The sequence below is a fragment of the Brachypodium distachyon genome, chromosome 4, assembly GCF_000005505.3.
Source record: "Brachypodium distachyon strain Bd21 chromosome 4, Brachypodium_distachyon_v3.0, whole genome shotgun sequence".
NCBI classification, from domain to species: Eukaryota; Viridiplantae; Streptophyta; class Magnoliopsida; order Poales; family Poaceae; genus Brachypodium; species Brachypodium distachyon.
The window spans coordinates 43,067,057-43,088,889 of NC_016134.3; the positions used below are offsets into that span (position 1 = coordinate 43,067,057).

At 44.0% G+C, this 21,833-nt stretch overlaps 3 protein-coding genes across 7 annotated transcripts; 2 read left to right on the forward strand and 1 right to left on the reverse strand.

Annotated features, from left to right (window-relative positions):
* LOC100841770 lies at positions 1-5,166 on the forward strand. Of its 3 annotated transcripts, none has more exons than XM_010240209.3 (4): positions 1-319; positions 1,830-2,120; positions 2,510-2,626; positions 2,710-5,166. In XM_010240209.3, the coding sequence occupies exons 2-4, from the start codon at positions 1,836-1,838 to the stop codon at positions 4,633-4,635; spliced, it is 2,328 nt and encodes a 775-aa protein (XP_010238511.1). In that variant the 5' UTR covers positions 1-319; positions 1,830-1,835; the 3' UTR covers positions 4,636-5,166. The 3 variants fall into 3 exon arrangements, with proteins under 3 accessions (XP_010238511.1, XP_014757580.1, XP_024319091.1); XM_014902094.2 differs by having other exon boundaries at positions 1,835-2,120; XM_024463323.1 differs by lacking the exon at positions 1-319 and having other exon boundaries at positions 358-2,120.
* A 278-nt stretch (positions 5,167-5,444) lies between these two features.
* LOC100842069 lies at positions 5,445-14,417 on the reverse strand. 3 transcript variants are annotated; one of them, XM_024463322.1, is made up of 16 exons: positions 13,998-14,417; positions 12,352-12,697; positions 12,042-12,267; positions 11,697-11,951; positions 11,504-11,613; positions 10,986-11,081; positions 10,816-10,903; positions 10,400-10,629; positions 9,133-9,317; positions 8,726-8,925; positions 8,152-8,484; positions 7,913-8,014; positions 6,944-7,241; positions 6,343-6,491; positions 5,983-6,267; positions 5,445-5,854 (listed from the first exon to the last, which is right to left on the reverse strand). In XM_024463322.1, the coding sequence occupies exons 2-16, from the start codon at positions 12,603-12,605 to the stop codon at positions 5,654-5,656; spliced, it is 3,012 nt and encodes a 1,003-aa protein (XP_024319090.1). In that variant the 5' UTR covers positions 12,606-12,697; positions 13,998-14,417; the 3' UTR covers positions 5,445-5,653. The 3 variants fall into 3 exon arrangements, with proteins under 3 accessions (XP_024319090.1, XP_010238512.1, XP_010238513.1); XM_010240210.3 differs by having other exon boundaries at positions 12,352-12,761; XM_010240211.3 differs by having other exon boundaries at positions 11,504-11,609; positions 11,693-11,951; positions 12,352-12,761.
* Positions 14,418-18,670: 4,253 nt separating this feature from the next.
* LOC100842378 (probable UDP-3-O-acylglucosamine N-acyltransferase 2, mitochondrial) lies at positions 18,671-21,833 on the forward strand. Its single transcript, XM_003576800.4, has 10 exons — positions 18,671-19,016; positions 19,133-19,337; positions 19,435-19,511; positions 19,965-20,014; positions 20,439-20,503; positions 20,755-20,806; positions 20,877-20,947; positions 21,051-21,117; positions 21,317-21,388; positions 21,481-21,833. Exons 1-10 carry the CDS (start codon positions 18,884-18,886, stop codon positions 21,553-21,555), a joined length of 867 nt encoding a protein of 288 aa, XP_003576848.1. The 5' UTR covers positions 18,671-18,883; the 3' UTR covers positions 21,556-21,833.

The window sequence follows — 21,833 nt, forward strand, 5'->3', positions numbered from 1 at the left end:
GCAAAGCGGCGGCGAGGCAGCAGCAGATAGACAGCGACGAACGGACGGACGCCGACCCCTGTGCTTTCTCCGAAACCCAAACGAGATACGTATAAATCCCGGATCAGAACCCCGAAAGAAACCCCCATTGCAAATTTGGAACCCGGAGCGGTTCGCCATCCATCCGCTCCTCCCATCTCAAATCGATCGCGCCGCCGCCGCCGCCACCGCCGCCGACGACGATCTTTAGTCCTCTCCAGCCCGTAAGATATCCAAACCATCGCCGCCGCCGCCGCCGCAGCAACTTCGTCCCCGACGCCGGCGCGGTGAAGCGCAGCACGTATGCTCTCGCCTACCCCACCCCCTTCCTATTTGCAAGTTCACCATGGCATGGCGTGGCGTGGCGGCGTTCCATGGTAGATGATTGGCCGAAAGGGAACTTTTTTGGGGGGATATAGGATGCCCTGCTTTGCTAGTTCGTCGGCCGATTTTCTTGTTCTTGTTCGGCCCCGGGGTTATCGGCCAGTCAATTTGGATCCACGCATGGTCGCGTTTTTACCTCCGGGTTTTCGATCTGAATTTTTTTAATCTTGGTTCGATGGAGACATCTGGTGGACTGGGTCCGTTGTTACTCTGACGAGGGCTTGCTGTACTATGCCAGTAATCTATCTTTGCGCACGCACACGAATTTTTTTTCCAGGTTGAGATGATTGCCTTGACAGGACCCAAGTATATCTGGACTGTCAGAACAAGTGTATCTGGACTGTCAGAACACAAGTGGAGAAGTAAGATCGATAGGAAAGGAGCTATTTTCGGTTATACTGTGGCTAGAGCCAAAGCCATATGAACAATATGGTGGCTAGGGTTTAACCTTACAAGGGAGAGATGGGGATCGAGCCCGAGTTCACTGGCTTTATAGCCTTGCATTCAGTAGAAAGTAAAAGCAACAGGTGAAGGTGATAAAAGCTGAAAAGCAACGTTGTCGGATTTGGTATAGTGACTCTGGGGCAATGTAGACCATCAGATGAACGATGAACGGCTCTGAAGAAAGGGACCAGTGGCGCGAAGCGGTAAGTGAGAGTCAGCGCTGGTTCCTTTCTTTGAAAGAAAAGGAGCAGTGGCGCGAAGCGGTAAGTGAGAGTCGGCGCTGGTTCCTTTTTTTAAAAAGAAAGGGACCAGTGGTTGCGAAGCGGTAAGTGACAGTCGGCGCTGGTTCCTTTTTTTAAAGAAAGGGACCAGTGGCGCGAAGCAGTAAGTGAGAGTCGGCGCTGCTTCCTTTTTTTGAAAGAAAGGGACATGCCTTCATTCATAGGATGTGTGCAAATCCAGCAGGGGATGATTGCCTTCATTCATAAGACGCGTACGAATCCAGCAGGATATGATTGCCCTCATTTATACGATGTGTGCAAGCCCTACTTTTGGCCACACTACTGTTCTTGGCCTCTGCCCCCTCGTTTGTCTGCTGGTATTTCTCTTGGATCAATCTGCATCACTGAAGTACTGAACTTCTATGGCCATCATGAACTGGCCAATGTACTTCTCTGGATCACCTCTGCCTGTTCTTCTTGTTTCTTTTATTTTCTACATTCCCATGGAGGAAAAGAAACTTATTGTGTCTTTATGCCTTCCTATTTTGTTTCTCTGGCTGTCATCTGGATTCCCGCTTCAGTTGGTATGATATTACACATGTTTTAAACTTTCCCTGCAAAGTTCCATCTTTGGCAAAAATACCATGAATGCGCATTCTAATATGGTCCATAGTGTTGTTTATCAAACACTCCACTGCAGCCAAAGTTTATGATTTTGGACGAGACTTGTTTCTAATCTATTTCGCATGTGCATGTTACAAGGCTAGGATGCGGCCCGAGTTGCCCAGGTGCTCTTTCAGACAAGGGGCCAACATGGCGGGCGCGATCTTCATGTCCAACAGTGAGACAAGGGAGCAGTGCTTTCGCACCAATGTTTTTGGGCTTCCTCCAGAGTATGAGCCCTTTGTGACAGATGTCAAGCAAGGGATGCCTTTGTTTCTCTTTGACTATACTGAGCGTAAACTTTACGGAGTCTTTGAAGCTACCTCTGATGGCGGAATGAATATTAACAGAGCTGCATTTCGGTCGAATGGGCGCACGTACCCTGCGCAGGTAATCTGCTCTGTCATATGCCTCTTCATTAATCTGCCATTTTATGGATCTGTTACGGTTACATGCTTGGACTTAGAAAACTCAGTGTAGTGGTCCAATGATTTGTGAAATGGAATTGCCTTTTTCATTTCAAATAAGATTCTAAAGAGCAGGTGGGCATGATGCATTTACTACCATATGGGGGTTGTTGAAAAACTGCATTTACTACTAGCAAATCGTTTAACCGTATGAATACGTGTAATGGTGGTCATGCTGATGAAGAGTATGGTGAACTTGTCTACAAGAGTCGTTTGTGGGAAACTGTTGCTTTTCATGTATTTTGGGCACCACTTGCTGATTATAAATAACTATGATACAAGTTACTCATTTGGTTTTGTGTTTTCCCTTAGGTTTGCTTCAATATTGTTTGGAAGTGCAGACCACTCAGAGAAGATGAATTTTTTCCTGCCATAGAAGAGAACTACTATTTCTCAAAAAAGTTCTACTTTGACCTTTCCTACCAGCAGGTCTGCTTCGATACAAAAATTCTAAAATTCATGAACTTTCTGGTCACAATGTTATGACTTGTAATCTCTTTTTTCATTTGCAGGTTGTCCAGCTATATGGGTTGTTTGAGAAGAAGAGGGTAGAGTACCCTATTTGCAATTATTCAATAGGTGCTAATTTGGAAAAAAAGCACTGCAGTGGAGGGAGACCTGACAAAAGGAGTTTGACCTCAAATATTTCTCCTTTTTCTGCTGATCAATTACACACTTTGACCGCCCCAAGTACTCTCAAGAACTCAACTGATGAAACAAACTACTCTGCTTCAACGAGCAAGAACCCAATTGTACCACCTAGTTTTGAGACAGAGCCAAATATGTCAATGCCCTTGGCAACTAAACATTCTGGATTCCAAAGTCACAGCCATCATGACCAAATGAAATTACCTTATCACAGTAGTGAATATCTCCGAGATGTTTCAACAGTAGATGGCATTGCAACTCAAGTGTCTGCTCCTTGCTCTCAAACAACTAGATACCACCAAGATCATTTTGTTGCAAATCGGTCATATCCGTTATCTTGTGACTATCCACACAATAATTTATCTTCTGGGTGCATGACTCAAGGCCCAACTGATGGAGTTAGATTGTCTACTGAGCAATCATGTGTTGGCAGTAGTTTGCTATCTGCTCGATATAGAACTCAGGTTCCAACTGGTGAAGACAGGAGCTATTTGATTTCAACTCCGTATGTCCCTTCACATCCTCATCTTTCTATGGCAAATTCACAAGGCAATGCTAACTGGAAAGATGATTTTGATATCCACTGCAACCAATGCAAAGAGATTTATGCATCTGAGCATCAGCATTTAATCAGGGCAAAATCCCTTACACCTCCAAAATTAATTCAACAGGGAATTCCCTCTTACCTTGAAGTTCCTGGAGCATCATCAATAAGTCAACAGAAAGAAAGTTCTACAGAGTACACCCAAATCCCTGATTGTGCTGAAGACTTTGAGAATGAACAACTGAAACATGGTTTTACTCGTGATGCTTCAGGCTCACCGGGTTTTGGAAATGATATCGGACAATACATGTCAGATCTACCGTATGAAAGCACCACAACAGTTAGCGGTCAGCGTCCACAAAAAAGTGTGTTTTCTCGTTTATCACTGAAGCCACAACTACCATCTCAAGAAGTTACTGGACCATCACTCAATCAATTGCTTTATTCACTTTCTCAGAGAACAAAACAATGGAGTAGCAAGGATAGAGCTCCTACAGAGGATGTTGGTCAAAAGTGGGTCAATGAACAGGTTATTGACAGGCCCTATCCTCCTGCTGAGCTAAACCTGCCAAGTGGACTAGAAGGACAAGAAGAGAGCACACATCTTCCCTTGTTGAACTTCAAGAGGCGCAGCGAAACAGAGAAGCTGAATAAAAATCTAGGAAATGACATTACTGGAAAAGTGAAGAGAAGAAAGCTTGTGCGCCCATCTTTTGGAAAAGATGATGATACTGTTAGTTCTGGAAAGGAGCTCCAAGGGAATGGTGTGGGTGAAACTAAACCTATCCCTGTTGAAACTGGTGGAAACAAGCTTATCATTGACCTAAATGAACCTGCATCTGTAGACACTGATGCAGGGGAGGATGGTGAAATCTTAACGTGTCCTACTGTTGTGAAGATACATACAGAGAAACCCTGTGAAGTAAACATGAACGAGCCAAATTGCTCAAAATCGACTGATGTAATCACCCAACAAGATCCATCAGACAATGGTGCACCAACAGAGATGTCAGTTGATTTGACTGATGTAATCACTCAACAAGATCCATCAGACAATGGTGTGCCTACAGAGAAGATTTCACTTGATTTGAGTGTTACAGATTTGAATACAATGGACAAGTCAAAACTGCAAGCGATCCTTGGTTCATCATTGTTGCGAGCACTTGACAAGCTCAGAAGTGGTAAAAACGGTATGGTGAAAATGGAGATGAACTCTGATGGGAGCACCGAACCAAGTTGCAACTGATAGTGGCAGCAACTCTACTGCTGCAGCAGCTGGTGAAAAATCTTGCCATTCCAATTTGAGTCTACCAGCAGAAGACTGAAGCTGTAGCGCTAGTAGCTGTTAGTGTCTGGCAGTATAGATAGCTGAAAGATATATTTTCATGATACTGTGTTTTTGGAGCGAGACAGAATAGGGGCTCGGTTTGCACTTATCTTAGAACTTACATGTCTGTTGATGCTGTGTGTCTCTTAGGGGGTGTTTGGTCAGGCTTAACTTTTGGCTTTTGGTTTTTGGCTTTAAAACATCTTTTATATGTGCTTTTTTGGCTTTAGCTTTCTGGCTTTTTTGACTGGAGATGATGGTATAAGCCAACAGTCAAAGCCAAAATAGCGTTTTGATTTATAAGCCAAAAATCTAAAGCCACGAATTAAGCTAAACCAAACACCCTCTTATGAAGCGCAACAGTTTATGAATGAATTTATCCTTGATACTCATGAAGCAGTGATTACTGTGTTGTTATCTTGTGCCTGCTATTATTCATATTCAAGTCAAGGTGTGTCTTGATGTATTGGGAAACTCTTCCCATCAGACGTCCGGACGTCTTAATCGGACTGCTTTGTGACCGTTCATCTGGTTGTTGAATGTGCTTTATCTTTTCTTAATATTTCCACAAATTAAGCCACTCCATCTGCATGTACCTAAAACTGATGCAAGCAGAAACGGCAGACGGCAACGCCTCTGTTTCGCCAAGGACGACAGCGCAGGCAGCAACCAGCATGTCACCGTTTCATGAGCACCATTGTTGCTTCCGTCAAACAAACACGAAATACAACCAAGCTAGAAAATCATCAATGTCTCATTTCAGAACAGATCTACAGCATCCACCGTTGTGCTGATTTTCCATTTCTCCTCTTGTTCCATGTCGTGTGAAGTAAGATATCTCATGTTACTGTACAGCCTTCCCAAGGAGATGGGACAGGGTAAAAACTACACTGTACATTACAAGTTTACAACAGCATGGCCTACAGCTACAGGTTCATCACGTATCAAAATCTGCGATGAAAGGATCTGTAGGTGTCCGTGGGATGACAAACTGGTCGACAACCCGCACCACACTGGTGGGATCCGACCACCCGGAGGCGGCTCGCCATTTGCTCGGGAACCTCCTGCTGTGGCTCATCTGTAATGGATCCGTGGTCTCCATATCCCAGTCTGGATCCAGCATCCAGTCCTTCGGCACCTATTTATCGAAAATATATGTGAGACACATTGCAGGATATATAGGAAAGATAAGCCTGGAGAGCTACAAACGAGCATATCGGGTATGGTAAGAGCAGACATTGTAAGTCAAACCTGCAAAGAAATTACCTTGTCCACAGCCAGGGTGAAGACCTCAAGGTCTCCATTTTTCTTGATGTGGAACCGCGTGAACGCCTTATAGTTTGCTATGCGCAGGGAGGAAAAGGCCTCGTCGAAATGAATATGGAACCAGTTTATGCATATGTATAAGTAGCTCCCAAATACCATTGACACAACTGGGGTCGACAAGACCCAGAAGTACAAGAACACGGAGACATAGTAGATGATGGCACCTCCACGAGGAAGGGACTCTATTCCTTTTCTGCAGATTGTGTTTCTAGTTACTGCCATGACCTGAAACAGAAATGGCGGTGAAAAATGGCAGACCACTAGAAGAAGAGGTGCTCTTACTATGGTTCAAAGGATAACCTCTGGGATGTCAAACGCAGACATAAGGTACTTAATACACGCAGGATAAAGCCCAAAAGTCCACTGTTCCAGACGAGCGCGAAGGCCCGTGGGATCAGGAAAATGTTCACTTTCCGCCTTGCGGTACCATTCATAGAGGGTATGGTAGCCTGCAATTGAGTAATCCAACATATTTTCACATTGTGGGTAACGATGAGAGGAATAGAAAAGGGACACTCATGAAATAAATCAGCAAAACATTAAACAGCACTCGAAGTACATTGTCTTAAAATAAATGTGTCAACAGACAACACAGCTGTTGTAAATTAGTTCACCATTCTGGACTCACACATGAGAGATGACACAGAACAATCAGCTAATATTATGTCATTTTTCTTCAAATCACTTTGTGGATGGACATGTCCAAGACCGTATGGATTAAATTATTAGAGAAACTGACTGCCATGGAAAAATGTGGTGAAACTCACACTTTACTTCTTAATCCAAAAGAGAACGTACGGTTGTTATACTTACAACTGATAACTTTCAAGGATTCACGATGATGGAACATAACAAGATAATCAAGAGATGATGCATACAGAACGAAACATGAAACACAAACCTGATGTTGCTAATAGATGGTTGCGGATGCATATCTCAATACCCAGTTCCATAAGCAGCATCAGTAGGACCGCCGAAGTTATATGAGCAGAAGCATGAAGAAACCCAAGCAAAGCACGTCTTCTACGTGATAGTTTTGTGGGTACAAAGAAAAATGATACCATCAACAGAGTAACAACACCGGCTAGGGATACATAAGACCGCTCAAGAATCTCAAAAACAGCATTCCACATTGCAATGAAGAAACTACTCACACGGTCACCCCAGGAGTCTTCATGTAAGATACGAAACGAGTCACACTGAATCAGAGCATCATACTTATGTCAGGCCACAAAAGATAAAAACTAAGAAACGGTTAGCACTACTGTAATATCCATAATGTGGTAATATTGTCCCTCATGTTTGTAGTTTTACATGGGCCATGCATATTCATCATCTGAACGTATAATTTGGCCCTGCTTGTTTGTTGCAAAATTTGATGGAACAGAATTTACTTGTGCAGACTGCAGAGAGCTACGTATAGACAACGGTTCTAACAATGTACAAACCTACTGGACAAAGCCTGAGAATATATTAAGACCCCCTTGGAGTTAGGCTTGGAAAGTCGGAATGGTCTGATCATATGAATAATCAAACCCTGACTTCCTTAAATCTTAATGAGTTAACACAAAAACTATAAATATCAATATAATGGATACCAGCATCGCCTAGTGTTCTAAAAATATTCTACACAACTCTGTCCTGTTCAATGGCAATGTTAAGACAGCATAAACATTGATGAACTTGAACTACGAAGAAGAAATCTTGCAACGTTTTGTCAGTTCTTCCATCGGAGGACAATCATTTCCATGGAATTCATAATTTACATGACAAGTTATAATTTTTAAAGCCATAAGTCATCACCTTAACCAAATAACTGAACGGTAATTTTCTAGGAACTACACTTAATAAATATAATCTAGTCTCTCACCTGTGGAAACATTGAGAAAACCAATACGAAGTACACGAAACCACCAATGACATCAAATTGCCAATTTTTTCTTCGGAATTTCAAAATATTACCAAGTGCAATCTGGAGGGACAAACAAAAGATAAAATTCAGTTGGCAACAAGTAAAAACCATTCCAAGAACAACCCTGTTACATGATGAACTCAAAGAAAGGTTTCAGTAAAAAAAAATACAAAAAGAAAGGTAGGAGTCTACCATACCTTGCTAGAGTCATCATAAGAAGGATATGTAGCCTTTGTTTCATACTTGTTCCCATAGCATTCCTTGAAGTTTTCAAAGACATGTGTTGGATGCAAAAACGCTCCACCACAGCCATTTACAAGCAAGTGGTGTACATGTACTGGTTCTTTGGACTCGACGCAAGAATGGCGCATATAATGGTGCAGGTCGCCAGCCATCCGCAGTTTGCATCTTCCCTTCAGGTACTCGCATATTAAATATGTTACATTTTTTCCAGTTTTATCACCCCAGTACCAGTCGAGAAGCCAATTTGGCTCATGAGTTATAACAATTACAGAATCACTTTCGCCAACCTGCATAAGTTCCGGTGATACTAATCACTACGAAAATCAACATGTGGTAAATCCTAATGCATAAGTTACATGATAAAGGAAGCGTGCATAGTTTTCTGCTTAAGATAACAAGATCTACTAGCACTGCTCAAAATTATCTACCAATGTATTACTATTAAGTCATCGAATTAACAAATGAAAACCATAGCACTTGCCACTAGAAGAACTTTCTGATACAATGAAATTGAGAGGATATAGTTACCTTCTCTCGACACAACTCTGCAAAAAACTTGAACTGGTACACATCAATGTCACCATGAAGAGCTTGATCAAGGCCAAAAACCCACCATCCATTTGGAAGCTTTAATGCAAAATAACTCCTCTTCTGAGGTAGAAACCACCCACCAAGCCAGCTTTTATGACAGATATACCTCATGAATGTGTGCAGTCCATCAAACCAATCTGCTCAAAACAGTGCAGGTTTTTTCACTCTTATTTATATACGTCAATCAACAATAATGTCTTACAAATATATACAGTTTAACTTCTCCCATGCCAAGGCATCTTGGCAAAAAAAAAATAGTGACACTGTTGGGAAAGGAAGGAAAGACAGGATATATAAATGGCATAAACAAGTACAGTGCAAGATCACAAATAAGTAATATTTACCATGGTTCCCAGGAATCAAAAAACACTGTGGTCCGCGATACTTCCTGAGCTCAGAAACTCCAAGGGGAAGTTCAGGTTTCTCTAATGCTATATGTTCAGGCTTATACCAAGCAGGAGGCTTGAGAGCATCCTCAAATGGAGAGAAAAAACGCCGCTCATAGGAAAACGAGGACGGATTTGGATACCTGCAAGAGAAAGGAACAATCACCATCTTTCTGAAGGATTTAATCTAGCAGAATTTATCACAATATCACCAGTCGATTCTCGAACTGTAAGTGTGCCACTGCTCTTTTTTGCTATTTATGAAAATGGCACTGCTTTTCGTTAGTTTCTCTTTCGTTTTTTCCATGCAGAGGTGTTACCGTCTGGTCAATGCCTTTGACTGGCCTAGGCTATTTGGGTTCTGAAAATTCCTCCTCAAGAGACATATGGACCTAGGCTCCTCGTTCACCCTTGCTGGTACGCATCCATCGATGATCAATCGATTCTTCGAGCTCCTTTGTTTCTACCTACGTATGTATGCAGATTTTGGAACAAGTGATTCTGATTGGGGTTTAACAAATTCTTAAACAGAAGGTTCTTGCAGGTATGGCACTGAGGCTGTGTCCCTCTGCGGTGGCCTGCTTGCCGCAGCGCATCCGGCTCCATACCAAGGAGCCATCAGTTGCAGCACATGCTTCCAGGTACCACCAAGGAAGAACTGAACGAACCTGCCGTCTTCTGGATGTTGCTTCGTGATTGGCCTGTAGGATTAAATTCCACCGATTTCCTTAATCTGATTGATTTCAGTGCTGCGGGCAAGGTACAAGGATATTACAAGGAGCTCTGCAACACTGCAAGCAACATCATCAGTGACCACGCCAGGACAAACGCTCAGCAGCCCGGCATTCTACCAAGGGTATTTAAGACTTATTATCCCTTCACAAATTCAACCAGACCAGTCAAAAGGCTTTGATCAGAAAGACGGTAACACCTCTGAATGGCAAAAGGAGAAGAAATGCTAACAGAGCTGTGGCATTTTCATAAATAGGAGAAAATGGCACACTAATAGTTCCAGAGTCGACTAGTGGCATTGCTATAAATTTCCCAATCTAGGATCAACATGGAAAACTCCAAATCCAGCATAACAAGCTGAATATAAGGCTTCAAGGAATGCAACTTGTGAAGAATCAAGCATACCACAAGCAAAAAAATACCGATCATTAATCAGAAAGTATCGATTGAACTTGATAATAATGTAAATGTATGATCAAAGTCTGCAACATACGCAAGGTCTCCACCAATAAGTAGTAGTTCTCCTCGGGGGAATGTAAGCCTGGAATCATCAGATTTAATGACTAAAGAAGGTTGAGCAAGTAAACGTGCTATAGCATATGTAGAGTTGCCACCATCGCCAGTATCTGCAATGAAGTCAAACCAAAGTTCGTCTTTTCCATCAAGATGATCGTATAAAAGGTCGCTGCTCTTAGATTCATCTGGAGTTTTGTTCATAGCAGCCTGGTTGGGTTAGGAAAAAAAATATCAATTGTTTCCTTAACAAAACAATAAGCTACAATGTGAAAACACTTTAAAGCAGAAGAACAGAACTCTGGAAAGAAGGGCATCCTGAGACAAAGAAAAACTGAGGGAAGCAAAAATCAAAACAAAATGAGAACAGGAGGCTTGAAATTTCACATCATGTACCTGCATCATACGCATGTCAAATCGACCAACAAAGAGTGTCACTGATACCATGAGGTCGAAAACAGTTTTAAATAAATCAGTTGAGGTCCTGCAGAACATATCAGTAAATAGTCAAACATTTTTACAGCATAAAGTGGATAATAAGAGCTGATGTGTGACCAATAACATACCCAGAGTACCAAGGAACCATGTCCTCAAACTCCGGTTTCAACAGTCTCTTCAGTCTCTCATACTCCGAAATTGTTAAAGGATGAGTTAGAGCCCATCTGTACAGGAAACAAAGATATTGAACGAGTCCAATACTGAACATACAAACAAACAATGTTCAGTTTATATTATACTTCAAGCAATATACAATTATAGTGGGCAAATTTGTTTTGGGCTATTTAGTTATCTCCTAGATAATAGACAAATAAGGTGATCACCATCCTGTCCAATTCCCAAGTACCCTAATAAGGAAGTAATGACCTGAGATCTTACCCCCTCACACCATGTTATTCCACTAAAGCATATTCATGTGACTAATAGGTAACAAAACGAATATAACACTTTTTGGATTTCCCCAAATTTCTCCAACAATCATTACCATTTTGTGGAGGGACCATCAATAGTATATTTCATTTTCTTTTCATCATCATAAGTTCTTTTCTACGGATACCAGATCGATAGGTTCAGATAGTTGACATACCCAGTCGACCGCTCCACAACATAATTGGCCATGTAAAGACCAATGAATGTAGCCCACAGGGAGTAGACAGGTGAAATGATGTTGGAGTGTTCGGATCCATTGGAGGCTAACTGGAGCAAACAGTGAATATAAGAATACACCAATAAAGAAAAAAGAGATGTCCAGACACAAACAGAAGGTGAAACATACGAACTTCTCCATAGATGGCCCATTTTGAAAGAAGTGGGTAATCACTAGCAGAGCCAACTGGAGCAAACCAGGACGAGCAGATCTGGTCTTTGAACTTATGCATACGCAAAAGCTTTGAAATCAGTGTGTTGTCATCATTTTGCTTTCTCCAGAGTGAAAATGCAACCCAGCTAGCAGTTCTACGATCAGTAGATTTATCTCTTGAAACAGTCCTGTTACCACAGTGGCTGTAAAATACACAGCACGCTATACTTATAACCTGTGATGTGACAGAAAATGCAAATCTTAGATAAAGCACAAGATAGGCGAATAGACATACACTTGTACCATTTTATGTCAAGAAACTTACTGCACAATTTTGGATTATAGTAAGCATCTCCGGCTTTTTCTCTGCCATGCGAGAAACAAGCCCCAAATACCAGAGTCCAAGAAATATGACATGGAAGACGATCAAGAAAATTAGAGAGGAAATATAAATTGTGAGGAAGAGGGAAAGGTTCATCCTCAAATCCAACCCCATTGACTGAAAACTGGGGAGATGGTATAATGCTGCCAAGAATATCCAAGCAATATACCTGCAGTAAGAATCAGCCTCAGGGAACCGATACACCTTGTTTTACTTAAAGTTTATCTTTTCACAGACTCCAGAGATTGCTTACCAACGACTAAAGTTTGAATAGTTCGGCTTGATAGTCTTCCTAATAAATGGTGATGAAAAGAAATAGAAGAAACCAATCAAACAAGCATACATGGACCACCATTTAAAATTCTTGTCCAATTTCATTATAAGGTTTTGCAAGTTATCCGATGAAATGAGGAAAAGCCAGCCAGCAATTACAGCAATCATGAAATGTCTTGAGTGCTCATGCGGGTATGGGTATCTGTGAGTCAGAATAGTCCTAACCCTCTCCATTTCGAGGGATACAATTAGACAGCCAGAGGGCTGCTTCTGGAACCTTTCTTACAACAAAAGTATTGCTCCCAGCTCAGTGATATCTTGTATTCCTGCTCAGAGCAGTCACAGAGGGCACTTTAGCACCGGTCAAAAAAATCAGAACTGTGCCCAGATCTGCATAAAGAAACAATTGTGATAATCTAACAGAATAGGATAACATAAAATTGTAGGAGGGCAACTGTTGAAGTCGTTATGAACAGATGGTAAACATGCAAAATCGCAACATCAAACCCACTTCTTAAAGAAATCACCAAGTGGACATAAGAAGGAAACAGCTGGTAAAGAAATTAGAATATACATCTTTTACTTCTAACTAAAAATCAAGCTAATCTATCAGATACTGGTGCTTGACTGAACAAGCTTAAGGATGAATCCTAAATATTATGCAGAGTGTTTGTTGTCTACTGCCGCATACACACAATACCACATTGTACCCAGAACATGTTGGCATGACACTTCTCTTTCGAAATGAAATAACCACGCATTAATACATATACAACTACCACTCTGCATAGATGCTGTCTAAGGTCACAGCAAGAGGCATCTATTGTACCTCTGCAAATGCTGACAGCTAGGTGAATCAGTATATCACTCTACAATTATGCATATCTCCCAGAGGGAAAATTGGATAGATAGACGAGAGAAAACAGAAAATAATTTAAGTAGACAAGAGTACGGGAGCACATTAAGCACATGTGTTAACAGATTCCATGAGAAAGGGACGGGATGTAATCATTACGAGCGACCAAAAAAACTACTGTTAATATTCAAGACATTACCAAGCAAAGCTAGCTCTAGCTGAGGAAATTTTCCCCACGAATTTCGCTAAAGCCTTGGTAGGACCACAGCTACATAGAACAAAGAACTGAAAGCCCCCCATTATTCAGCAGAGCGTACATGGCCAATAAATCGTGGAATTCACATGAGTTGTCGAAACTAAATAGGACAAAGGACGAATCTCACAGACCTAAACAGACAAACAAAGAAGGAATGTTTTTTTCTCCATCCAATACACACACCACAGTAGGCGGATTTTGACTGACGGCTGGCGAACAAGGACAAAGATCGCACACTTTTTTCTCCACGAAATTCGGCGAGGAACACGAGAAAACAATGTGCCTAAACAACACAGATATCCAGGAGGGACTGCAAGTAAACTAAATTGGTGAGAAAATGGGGAGGGAGGGACCAAGACTAGGGAACAGAAGCAGAGGAATGAACACAATTATGCGCGCGCGCAAGCTCCAACCCAAGATCCGCTCCCCCTACTCCCGTCGAGCCGGACAGGAAAGAAAAGCATGACGGAAAAACGAAATCGCAGGAGCAAATCGGGGGAGGCTTCAGGCTTACCAACCAACTCGGTGGAGGGGAAGAACGCCTGCGCCGGCCACCTGGTGGCTTGTACTTGGGGTTCCCAAGAAAGAAAAAAGAAGGCGAGATTTCTGCAGCGAAATTCGCCCCCTCTCGCTTCTCTTCTCTTCTCTTCTCGCTGCGGGAAATTGGGAATATGCTGCCCGAATCCCTGCCGCCGCTCCCGTCTCACTCGCTGTCGTGGGGAGGGAGAAGAGGAGGAGCAAGTAGACACGAAATGGCCACGAAATTTTGATTAGAGAAAGGAAAGGCGACGGAGAAGAAAATGCTTGTGGCGGTGGTGTGGTCTGACGACAACTTTTGCAGGAAGGAAGGAACCAGATGGTTCCTCTTCCTCCGTCGTGGTGGTGGTGGTTTGGTTGGGAAGTGGAGGGAGCCAGTGCGTGTTCCTCGAAAAAGATTGATGTTTTGTGAATTTGGGCCTCCTTCGAAGAGCAGGAGATTAAATAGAACATGCTTGTGTGGTTGATTGAACAGTCAAAGATGCCATCTTTCATTGACTTAATCGGGACACGTCGTCTTTCAATGTTCTACTCTTGCTTAAGGTTAAGGGCTTTTTTTTTCTTTTTTCCGAGAAAGGTTAAGGGCTTTGTTGATGAACTTTTTTCTAAAACCGACTTGGTTGATGACGTGAGCCTGACTTGGGTCTTCATTTCTTTGAAGTCCCGGTGGTCTCTGTGCTTCTTTTTAATGGACGTAATTCTTCCGTCCGGAAATAAATGTACATCTAGATTTGTCCTAAGTCAAAAATATTAAACTTTGAGCAGTTTTAACATATCAACATTTATAACACTAAGTTATTATCATTAGATCCGTTTTGAAATGTAGTTCCATAATATATCAATTTGATATCATATATGTTGTTAACTTTTCATAATGTTGGTCAAACTAAAAAATTTGACTTAGAACAAACATAAAAATACACTTATTTATGCTCGAAGGGAGTACTCCTTTTTTCCGGCTTCCATGTTAGATTAACATATTATTAGGAAACACAAAGCTGAGAAGTTACAACAAAAACAAGAGAAATAAGTTTAATTTTTAGACGCTAATAGAATCGGCTTCTTAGTGCTTTCCTGTCAAGCAGTTTCTTTATGAAATTCAAACACAGACAAAGGTCTTCTCCGACTTTTTCATCCGCGGATGCAAACTATTAATAGCATGTGAACATGTTTTATAACTTTCAATGTTTCTCACATTTGATTAGAGTTTATATGTTCATGCACGGCCAATTAATATGCTTGTATGGTCACAAAAGTTATATGCCGTTGTTTTGAAATGTTAATTGTGCAATACAGTACAGATCATGCATCACTAACATAAGTAGTCAAATTTTATGGATGAAGTGCTGGCAGTGCAATTGGACCAATTTGCTTGGTCCTGGAGGCTCAAGACCTGAAGTTATCATAGATCTCAGCTCTAAGATATCCCAACTGTGCACGCATGATACACCTTCCAGTTTCTTGTGCTCATTACCCCCCTAACGGCTCGTTTGTTTATTGGGAAGTCCCCCTCCGATTTGCTACGATTAAATGGGCGCCGTTGGTTGCTGGCTCGCAGCAGCAAAGACGCTGACCGAAAACAAGAGGAGAAGAGCACTGCACGTAGGACGGTATAGGAGTAATTTTGTGCAGTAAACGGGACGGGAGCGTGTTAAGAATCGAAGGAAGCACAAGGGTGCCAGTGCAAGACGGGAACTCTTTTATTACGTGGAAACCGTTGGCCGAAAGATAGCCCGGCGGAGGTCCACGTGCCTGGGACGGGCACCAGGTGGAGCGCGGGGGGGGGCAAACCTTTTTCCGCACGTGCAGGCTGCGTGAGGAAGCCCCAATACTCCACGAGGGCCACGAGCCCACGACCAAACCCTGACCACGGAAAGACACCGGGACACGTGTGCGTGGCGTGTCAAACATTTTTGAAGAAAAGGGCTCGACACGTTCATGTGAGGGCAGCTCCAGCGGGATTTTTTTTTAAAGAAGACAATGTGAACCTTAAGATTTGCTTCATTTCGTTGAAATACAAATTGATACCGGCGCAGCAGGTAGTCATACCTAAATGGGTTGTAAACCATTTTGGAAAACAACTCACCCTGATATAACCATCTTTCCACTCTCGGCAGATACTGCTCGTCGTCGTCCACGCGCGGAGCACCTCTGGTGACTCGAAGACGGAGTACCGGATGAGCTCGAATGCACGGTCCGCTGCAATCCCCCGCGCGCGCGAGTTCTGTGTCGTCCAATGCTTTCTGGCCGGGCTTCATCCTTAGGGCCGTGCTCCTCGGAGGCCTTGCACGCGAAGAAGATGAGGCGCTCATCCTCTTTTTCATCGGTCCCGAGAACCCGGAATCTGGATGGGGGGGGGGGGGGGGGGCGCTGCACGAGGGGCCGACGCTTTCTCCTGGATCTTCATCACCTCTAGTTCCGATACTGCCTCTTCCGTTCCATCTTGGGCACCCGGCGCGCGTCGCCACCGCCGCGCCTCGGGACAAGCCTAGTGCGACGCTCCCCCCCCCCCCTCGCGCGATCCACGACCAGCTGGCAAAGCTACCCAGCTGGGATGGACGCCTCCACAACGGCCGACGCACTCGTTCATCGAGAAGGCGGACGAAGGAGACGCCGGTGGATCCATTTTGCCGGTGGGAAGCTAGGGTTTCGGGGGAGCAAACGGGGTGTGTGGTGGGGTCGGGAAATGGGGTCGACTCGGTCCCATTAAAAAGGACCGGGGGTGGGTTGTTGGGTCGCTGCGGGTGGCCCCAGGAATGCGAAAAGGGTTGACGCGTTCAACCCTAAGCGGACAAGCGGACTGCGCGGCGCTCCGTTTTCTCCGTCCGTGGAGACGCAAACCCGGCCTAGATTTGGGGGCCGGAATGGGTCGCGCCGGACAAAAAGCTGCACAGGCATGGAAATGTGTCGCCGCTAGACCACGGTTTCGTCCATTTTGGTCAGTCCAAATGAATGTGTCTGACCCAAATGGATCGGCCCGCTGGAGTTGCCATGAGACGAGGGCATGGTGTTACAGAGATTTTTAATTTCGTTCCTCAAAAGGAAGTACTCTCCTAGCTTAAGCCACGGAGATTTTAAAGAACTTTTGACGTGATGTTGAGTTATTGCAAATTTCGTGGAGGATCGATGTATCTTTTAAAAAAATTCTTGCAATTAAGACTCACGTGTTACGTGGCACCGTGCTACTCTCTCTGCTTCTAAATTCTTGACTCAAATTTGTTCAAATATGAATGTATCTATTCTTAAAAAGCATCTAGATACATGTAATATTTCGACAACAATTTAGAATCGGAGGGAGTATATATGTGCGTCCTGCTCCTGTCTTGCAAAAATAAGAAAAAGAGCGAGGCCGAGGAATATCAGAATATATGCTTATGCTTCCGAAAAGATGGTCAGTTATGCTTTATTCCTCCCATCGCCTTTTTTTTTTACTTTGTCTCTTTCTCGTCTAATCTCTGCCTCTCCAAAAGTGAGCAAGCAAATGTGCACTTTTTTAGTTTCGATTTTTTTACCTGCAGTTTTGATGCTTTGAAACGAGAAAGAGAGAATGTGCCACTAATCTGCCTCTCTTTTTTAAGAAAGGTGCCACTAATCTGCCTGAAAAGTTTGATTGAATCTCCTCCAAATTAAAAGGTTAGAGCATCTTCAACAGGAGCTTCTAAAACAAGGTCCCTAAACTGTTTTTAGGGCTTCTCTCAAATTTTAGGATCCCAAAAAAATCAACCAGCTTCAGTAGTAGCCCCTATTCGTCAGCCCCTTTTCTTTTTATGACACGCGAGACCTACTTGTCATCCACCGACCTTTTTATTTTTTCTTTTCCTTTTCTTCTTCCTTCTTCTCCACTGAAATTCTTCTCCTCTTCAGCGAGGCTAGGCCGCGCGCAGGCACGGAGGAGCGGGGCGGCGACGCAGGGGGGTGTCGGGTTGCGGCCAGCGGCAGCGCGCAGGTGCAAAGGAGCGAGGCGGCAGGGGAGCGGGACGGCATCGCGGGCCGCGCGAAGGCGGCGCAAGGGAGTGGGGCGGCGACGCGCAGGGACAAAGGGGGGGCACCAACGCCGCCGGGCACGCGGAGGAGACGGCCACGAGCGCTGGGCGGCAAGGCAAGGGCAAGGCCAGTGGACTGCGGCGTTCAGGAGTGAGGAGGATGGCGGCGGCGGCAGGATGAGGGGAGGCGGGGAGGCGGCGACGCAGCGGCTCCGATGTGAGGACGGGCAACGTCGCGAGGCGGAGGGATGCGGGGAGGCGGCGTGGGGGCCGGAGGTGGTGGCGCGGTGGCTGGCGACGACGTTCGGGGCGGCGGTGTGTAGACACAGGAAGAGGAGAGAGGAGAGATGCTGACGTAGATGGAAGAGGAGGGAATAGGGGCCTCCCTGTAGAGTCCTGGGAATTGGGGCTTGAGAGATATTTCTAAGGCCCTCCCTAGAATAGGGCCTGTAGTAGGGTCTTTGCTGAAGAGTTTGTTTTTCCCCAAACTCCTAAAACGGGATAGATGACCTGTTTAGGGGCCTGGAGATGCTCATGCAAAATTGGCGATGATGATGATGGTGAAGCCCAAATCTTTATCTAAATCAAGCGATTTGGGCTGGGCCGAAACCCGAAAGAGATAGAGAGAGACCAAACAAGTGTGGGCTATTTAGTTCCATGTGCGCATTGAGCTTGGGCTCCTTACGACCCATGGGCCCTGTACCCCGCACTAGCTAGCTTGGCGCCGGCAAGGGCAACCTCAGTCGCCGCCTCCGCCTCCGGTCGCCGCAGGCTCCCTCGGAACGAAATCGAGGCAGCTCGCCTCGGGGAGCTCGGCTTCGCGCGCTGCCCGGTCACTTGCTCGAAACCTTTGTAGGATTCGGTAGGAAGGGGAATCCCCATGGCAGCCATCCTACGAAGAACCACCCCCAAGGCGGCGGCGGCCGCGGCCGCGGCAGGACTGCTCCCGCGGACGCGGAGCGCCGACCGGCTCGCACGGTTCCTGGGGTCCGGCGTCTCCGCTACTTCTTGCGGTAGCCAACCAACTGCCAGCTCGTGATGCGCGGTTCTGTTGGTGCAGAAAATTTCTGCTGTTACTTGCTTGTGAGATGTGTAGTAAGTATCACCTTGTTGATTCCTGAATGATCAGATGCTGGGATAGATTCGGCGGCGGAGTTTGTTCCGTGGCGCAACGGCGGGGGCGTCATGCACCGGGCGGCGTCCGTTGACCCCACCGCGGTGGTGGAGGCCGGCGCCGTGGTGCATTCAGGTGCTGTTCTTGGTAAGGAAGTCGTTGTTGGGTCTGGAACTGTCATCGGGCCTTCGGTCTCCGTGGGGCACTCCACCAGGATAGGGTATGTCGTTTTTTGTTTTGTTTTGGATTTGATCTACAGTCACTGGAAAGCAAACTCTGTTTGATTCCGGAAATGAGTTTGCTGTTGATATGTTCAGGTACAATGTTGTCTTGAGCAATTGTTCGGTGGGCGAGTTTTGTACTATCCACAATGGTGCCTGCGTTGGTCAAGATGGTGAGCTTGTATTTGTCAATTGTGGACAATGGCATGTTCTGCAACACTGCCAATAAGTCACGTTATTTCAGATACTTGCACATTTTATACTAGAAGGAACACTAAGTTACAGCTTGTGAGCTGGTCGCAGCATTTCAGTTTATTACTCCCTCCGATCCTAAATTGTTGTCGAAATATTACATGTATCTAGACGCTTTTTAGGAATAGATACATCCATATTTGGGCAAATTTGAGTCAAGAATTTAGGATCAGAGGGAGTACACCTTTTGGCTAGTTTATACACGTCTCAATTTTTGGTGACATCAAAGCTCATTTACAAATTTAGGATTTTCCTTTGTTTTTTCCATTGCACTTAGGGTGGATGGTTAATATTTCTTTATAAATTACTGTCAAACAATAGGACTTGCTTTCTGATGCTATGTAGGCGTCACCTTGTTGATGTATCTGTTGCAGGTTTTGGTTTCTTTGTGGACGAGGATGGACAGATCAAGAAGAAACCACAGGTCATTGCTCACCATTATCATTCAGTGGAGATTAGATTCCTGGGCTAACTCTTTGTGAAGATTGTGTATCACTACTCAGTAGTATCCAGATTGAAGGGTAGTAAAATATTTATTGCCTTATTGGGTTCAGAGCTGCAAGACTTAAAAGAAAACTTATGTCAAATGTGCAATGCTACCCTATGTCATCAGAGAGGCTTCATCTTGCAGCTAAGGAAAAAGCCAATTCTGACATTTTTACATAGTTCCATGACATCTAGTAGCAAAAAGGAGTCCCGAGAAAGATAAAAATACTTGCCCAAACAGATGTTAACTAAGTAGCACCCACTCATGATTCTGTATGTGGTAATTTGAGATTTTGTATGTGATACTATTCAGTAATCAAATCAGATGTAGGCTCAAGCCGAAAAACCTTTGTATTTCTCAGGTTCTTTATGCAAGAATTGGAGACAATGTAGAGATAGGTGCAAATACATGCATTGACAGAGGCAGGTAACTTGTCACCTTTCCAATCCTGTCTAAATTATGTACTCTGTCAATATTGGACAGTTGCTAGCTCTCAGAGTCAGATTGCTAATGTCCAGACAATGTGTAGCTTAGTTAAGGCAGATTTTCTGTTGGCTAGTCCCTAATTGATCTCAGTATACCTGACGTGTTGAACTATCAGCTCTTTCCGTGCGATTATATGTTCGATTGCAGCTGGGCTGAAGCCTGAAACTATTCTCAATATTTGTTAACTACAGTTGGAGGGACACATTGATTGGAGATGACACCAAGATTGATAATCTGGTTCAGGTATTGTTTCCCCTGGTCTAAGTGATTGGAATCTTCTTTCCTTTTATGTGAATTGGCATCCCTCTTGCAGATAGGTCACAATGTGGTAATAGGAAAGTGCTGCATGATTTGCGGGCAAGTAGGGATTGCTGGTTCTGCAACGTACGTATACCTTAGCTCATTGGTGAAGTGTCCATTCCTACTAGGCGTGTCTTATAATCCTTCCTCACTGCCTTTTGAGATTTGTCCTATTATGTGCACACAGGTTGGGGGACTATGTAACATTAGGTGGTAGGGTGGCAATCCGAGATCATGTTTCCATTGCTTCAAAGGTGCTGTTTTCTTAGCTCTGTGCTTTTGGCCTTGGATTATTTTGATTCCATATTACCTGCAAGTTCAATGCAATTCTGTGTTATCGTGCGCTACAATCTAGCTGCGTCGCTCAGCGGCATACTCCCACCCCCAAAGGCCCTTCAAACCCAATTTGGGTTGCACCGTTGCAGTTAAAACATAACTTTATTTTCCTTTCAGGTCCGACTTGCAGCAAATAGTTTAGTGACAAAGGACATTCAGAAGCCTGGTGACTATGGTGGATTTCCAGCTGTAAGCATTTCGCCATATCAATGACTATATAAGTTTTCCTGTGTTCCTCTTTTATCCCTCTAATAAATACTCAATATTCATGTTTAATTTAGGTCCCAATAAATGAATGGCGCCGACAAACTGTGAACTTGCGCTTATTTTCAAAGAAGCACAGCAGCAGACGATAGTATCCCTGCAACCCTGTGATGCAAATTGTGCTGTAACTTGATTATCTCAATAGTCTTAGCTTGATTGGTGAAGCTGTTGTAATATGTACTATCTCACTAGACGATTAGCATTGAAATAGGTATCTGAAGGGATCTCCACCATGGAAGGTGGACTGTTCATTGTTTGAACTTTTATCTTCTCCAACTACTATCTCAGTTCCTAAATATAAGATGTTCTATAGCTTTTTCATAAGTCAAACTTATTAACATTTGGCCAAGTTTACATAAAGATGTACTGA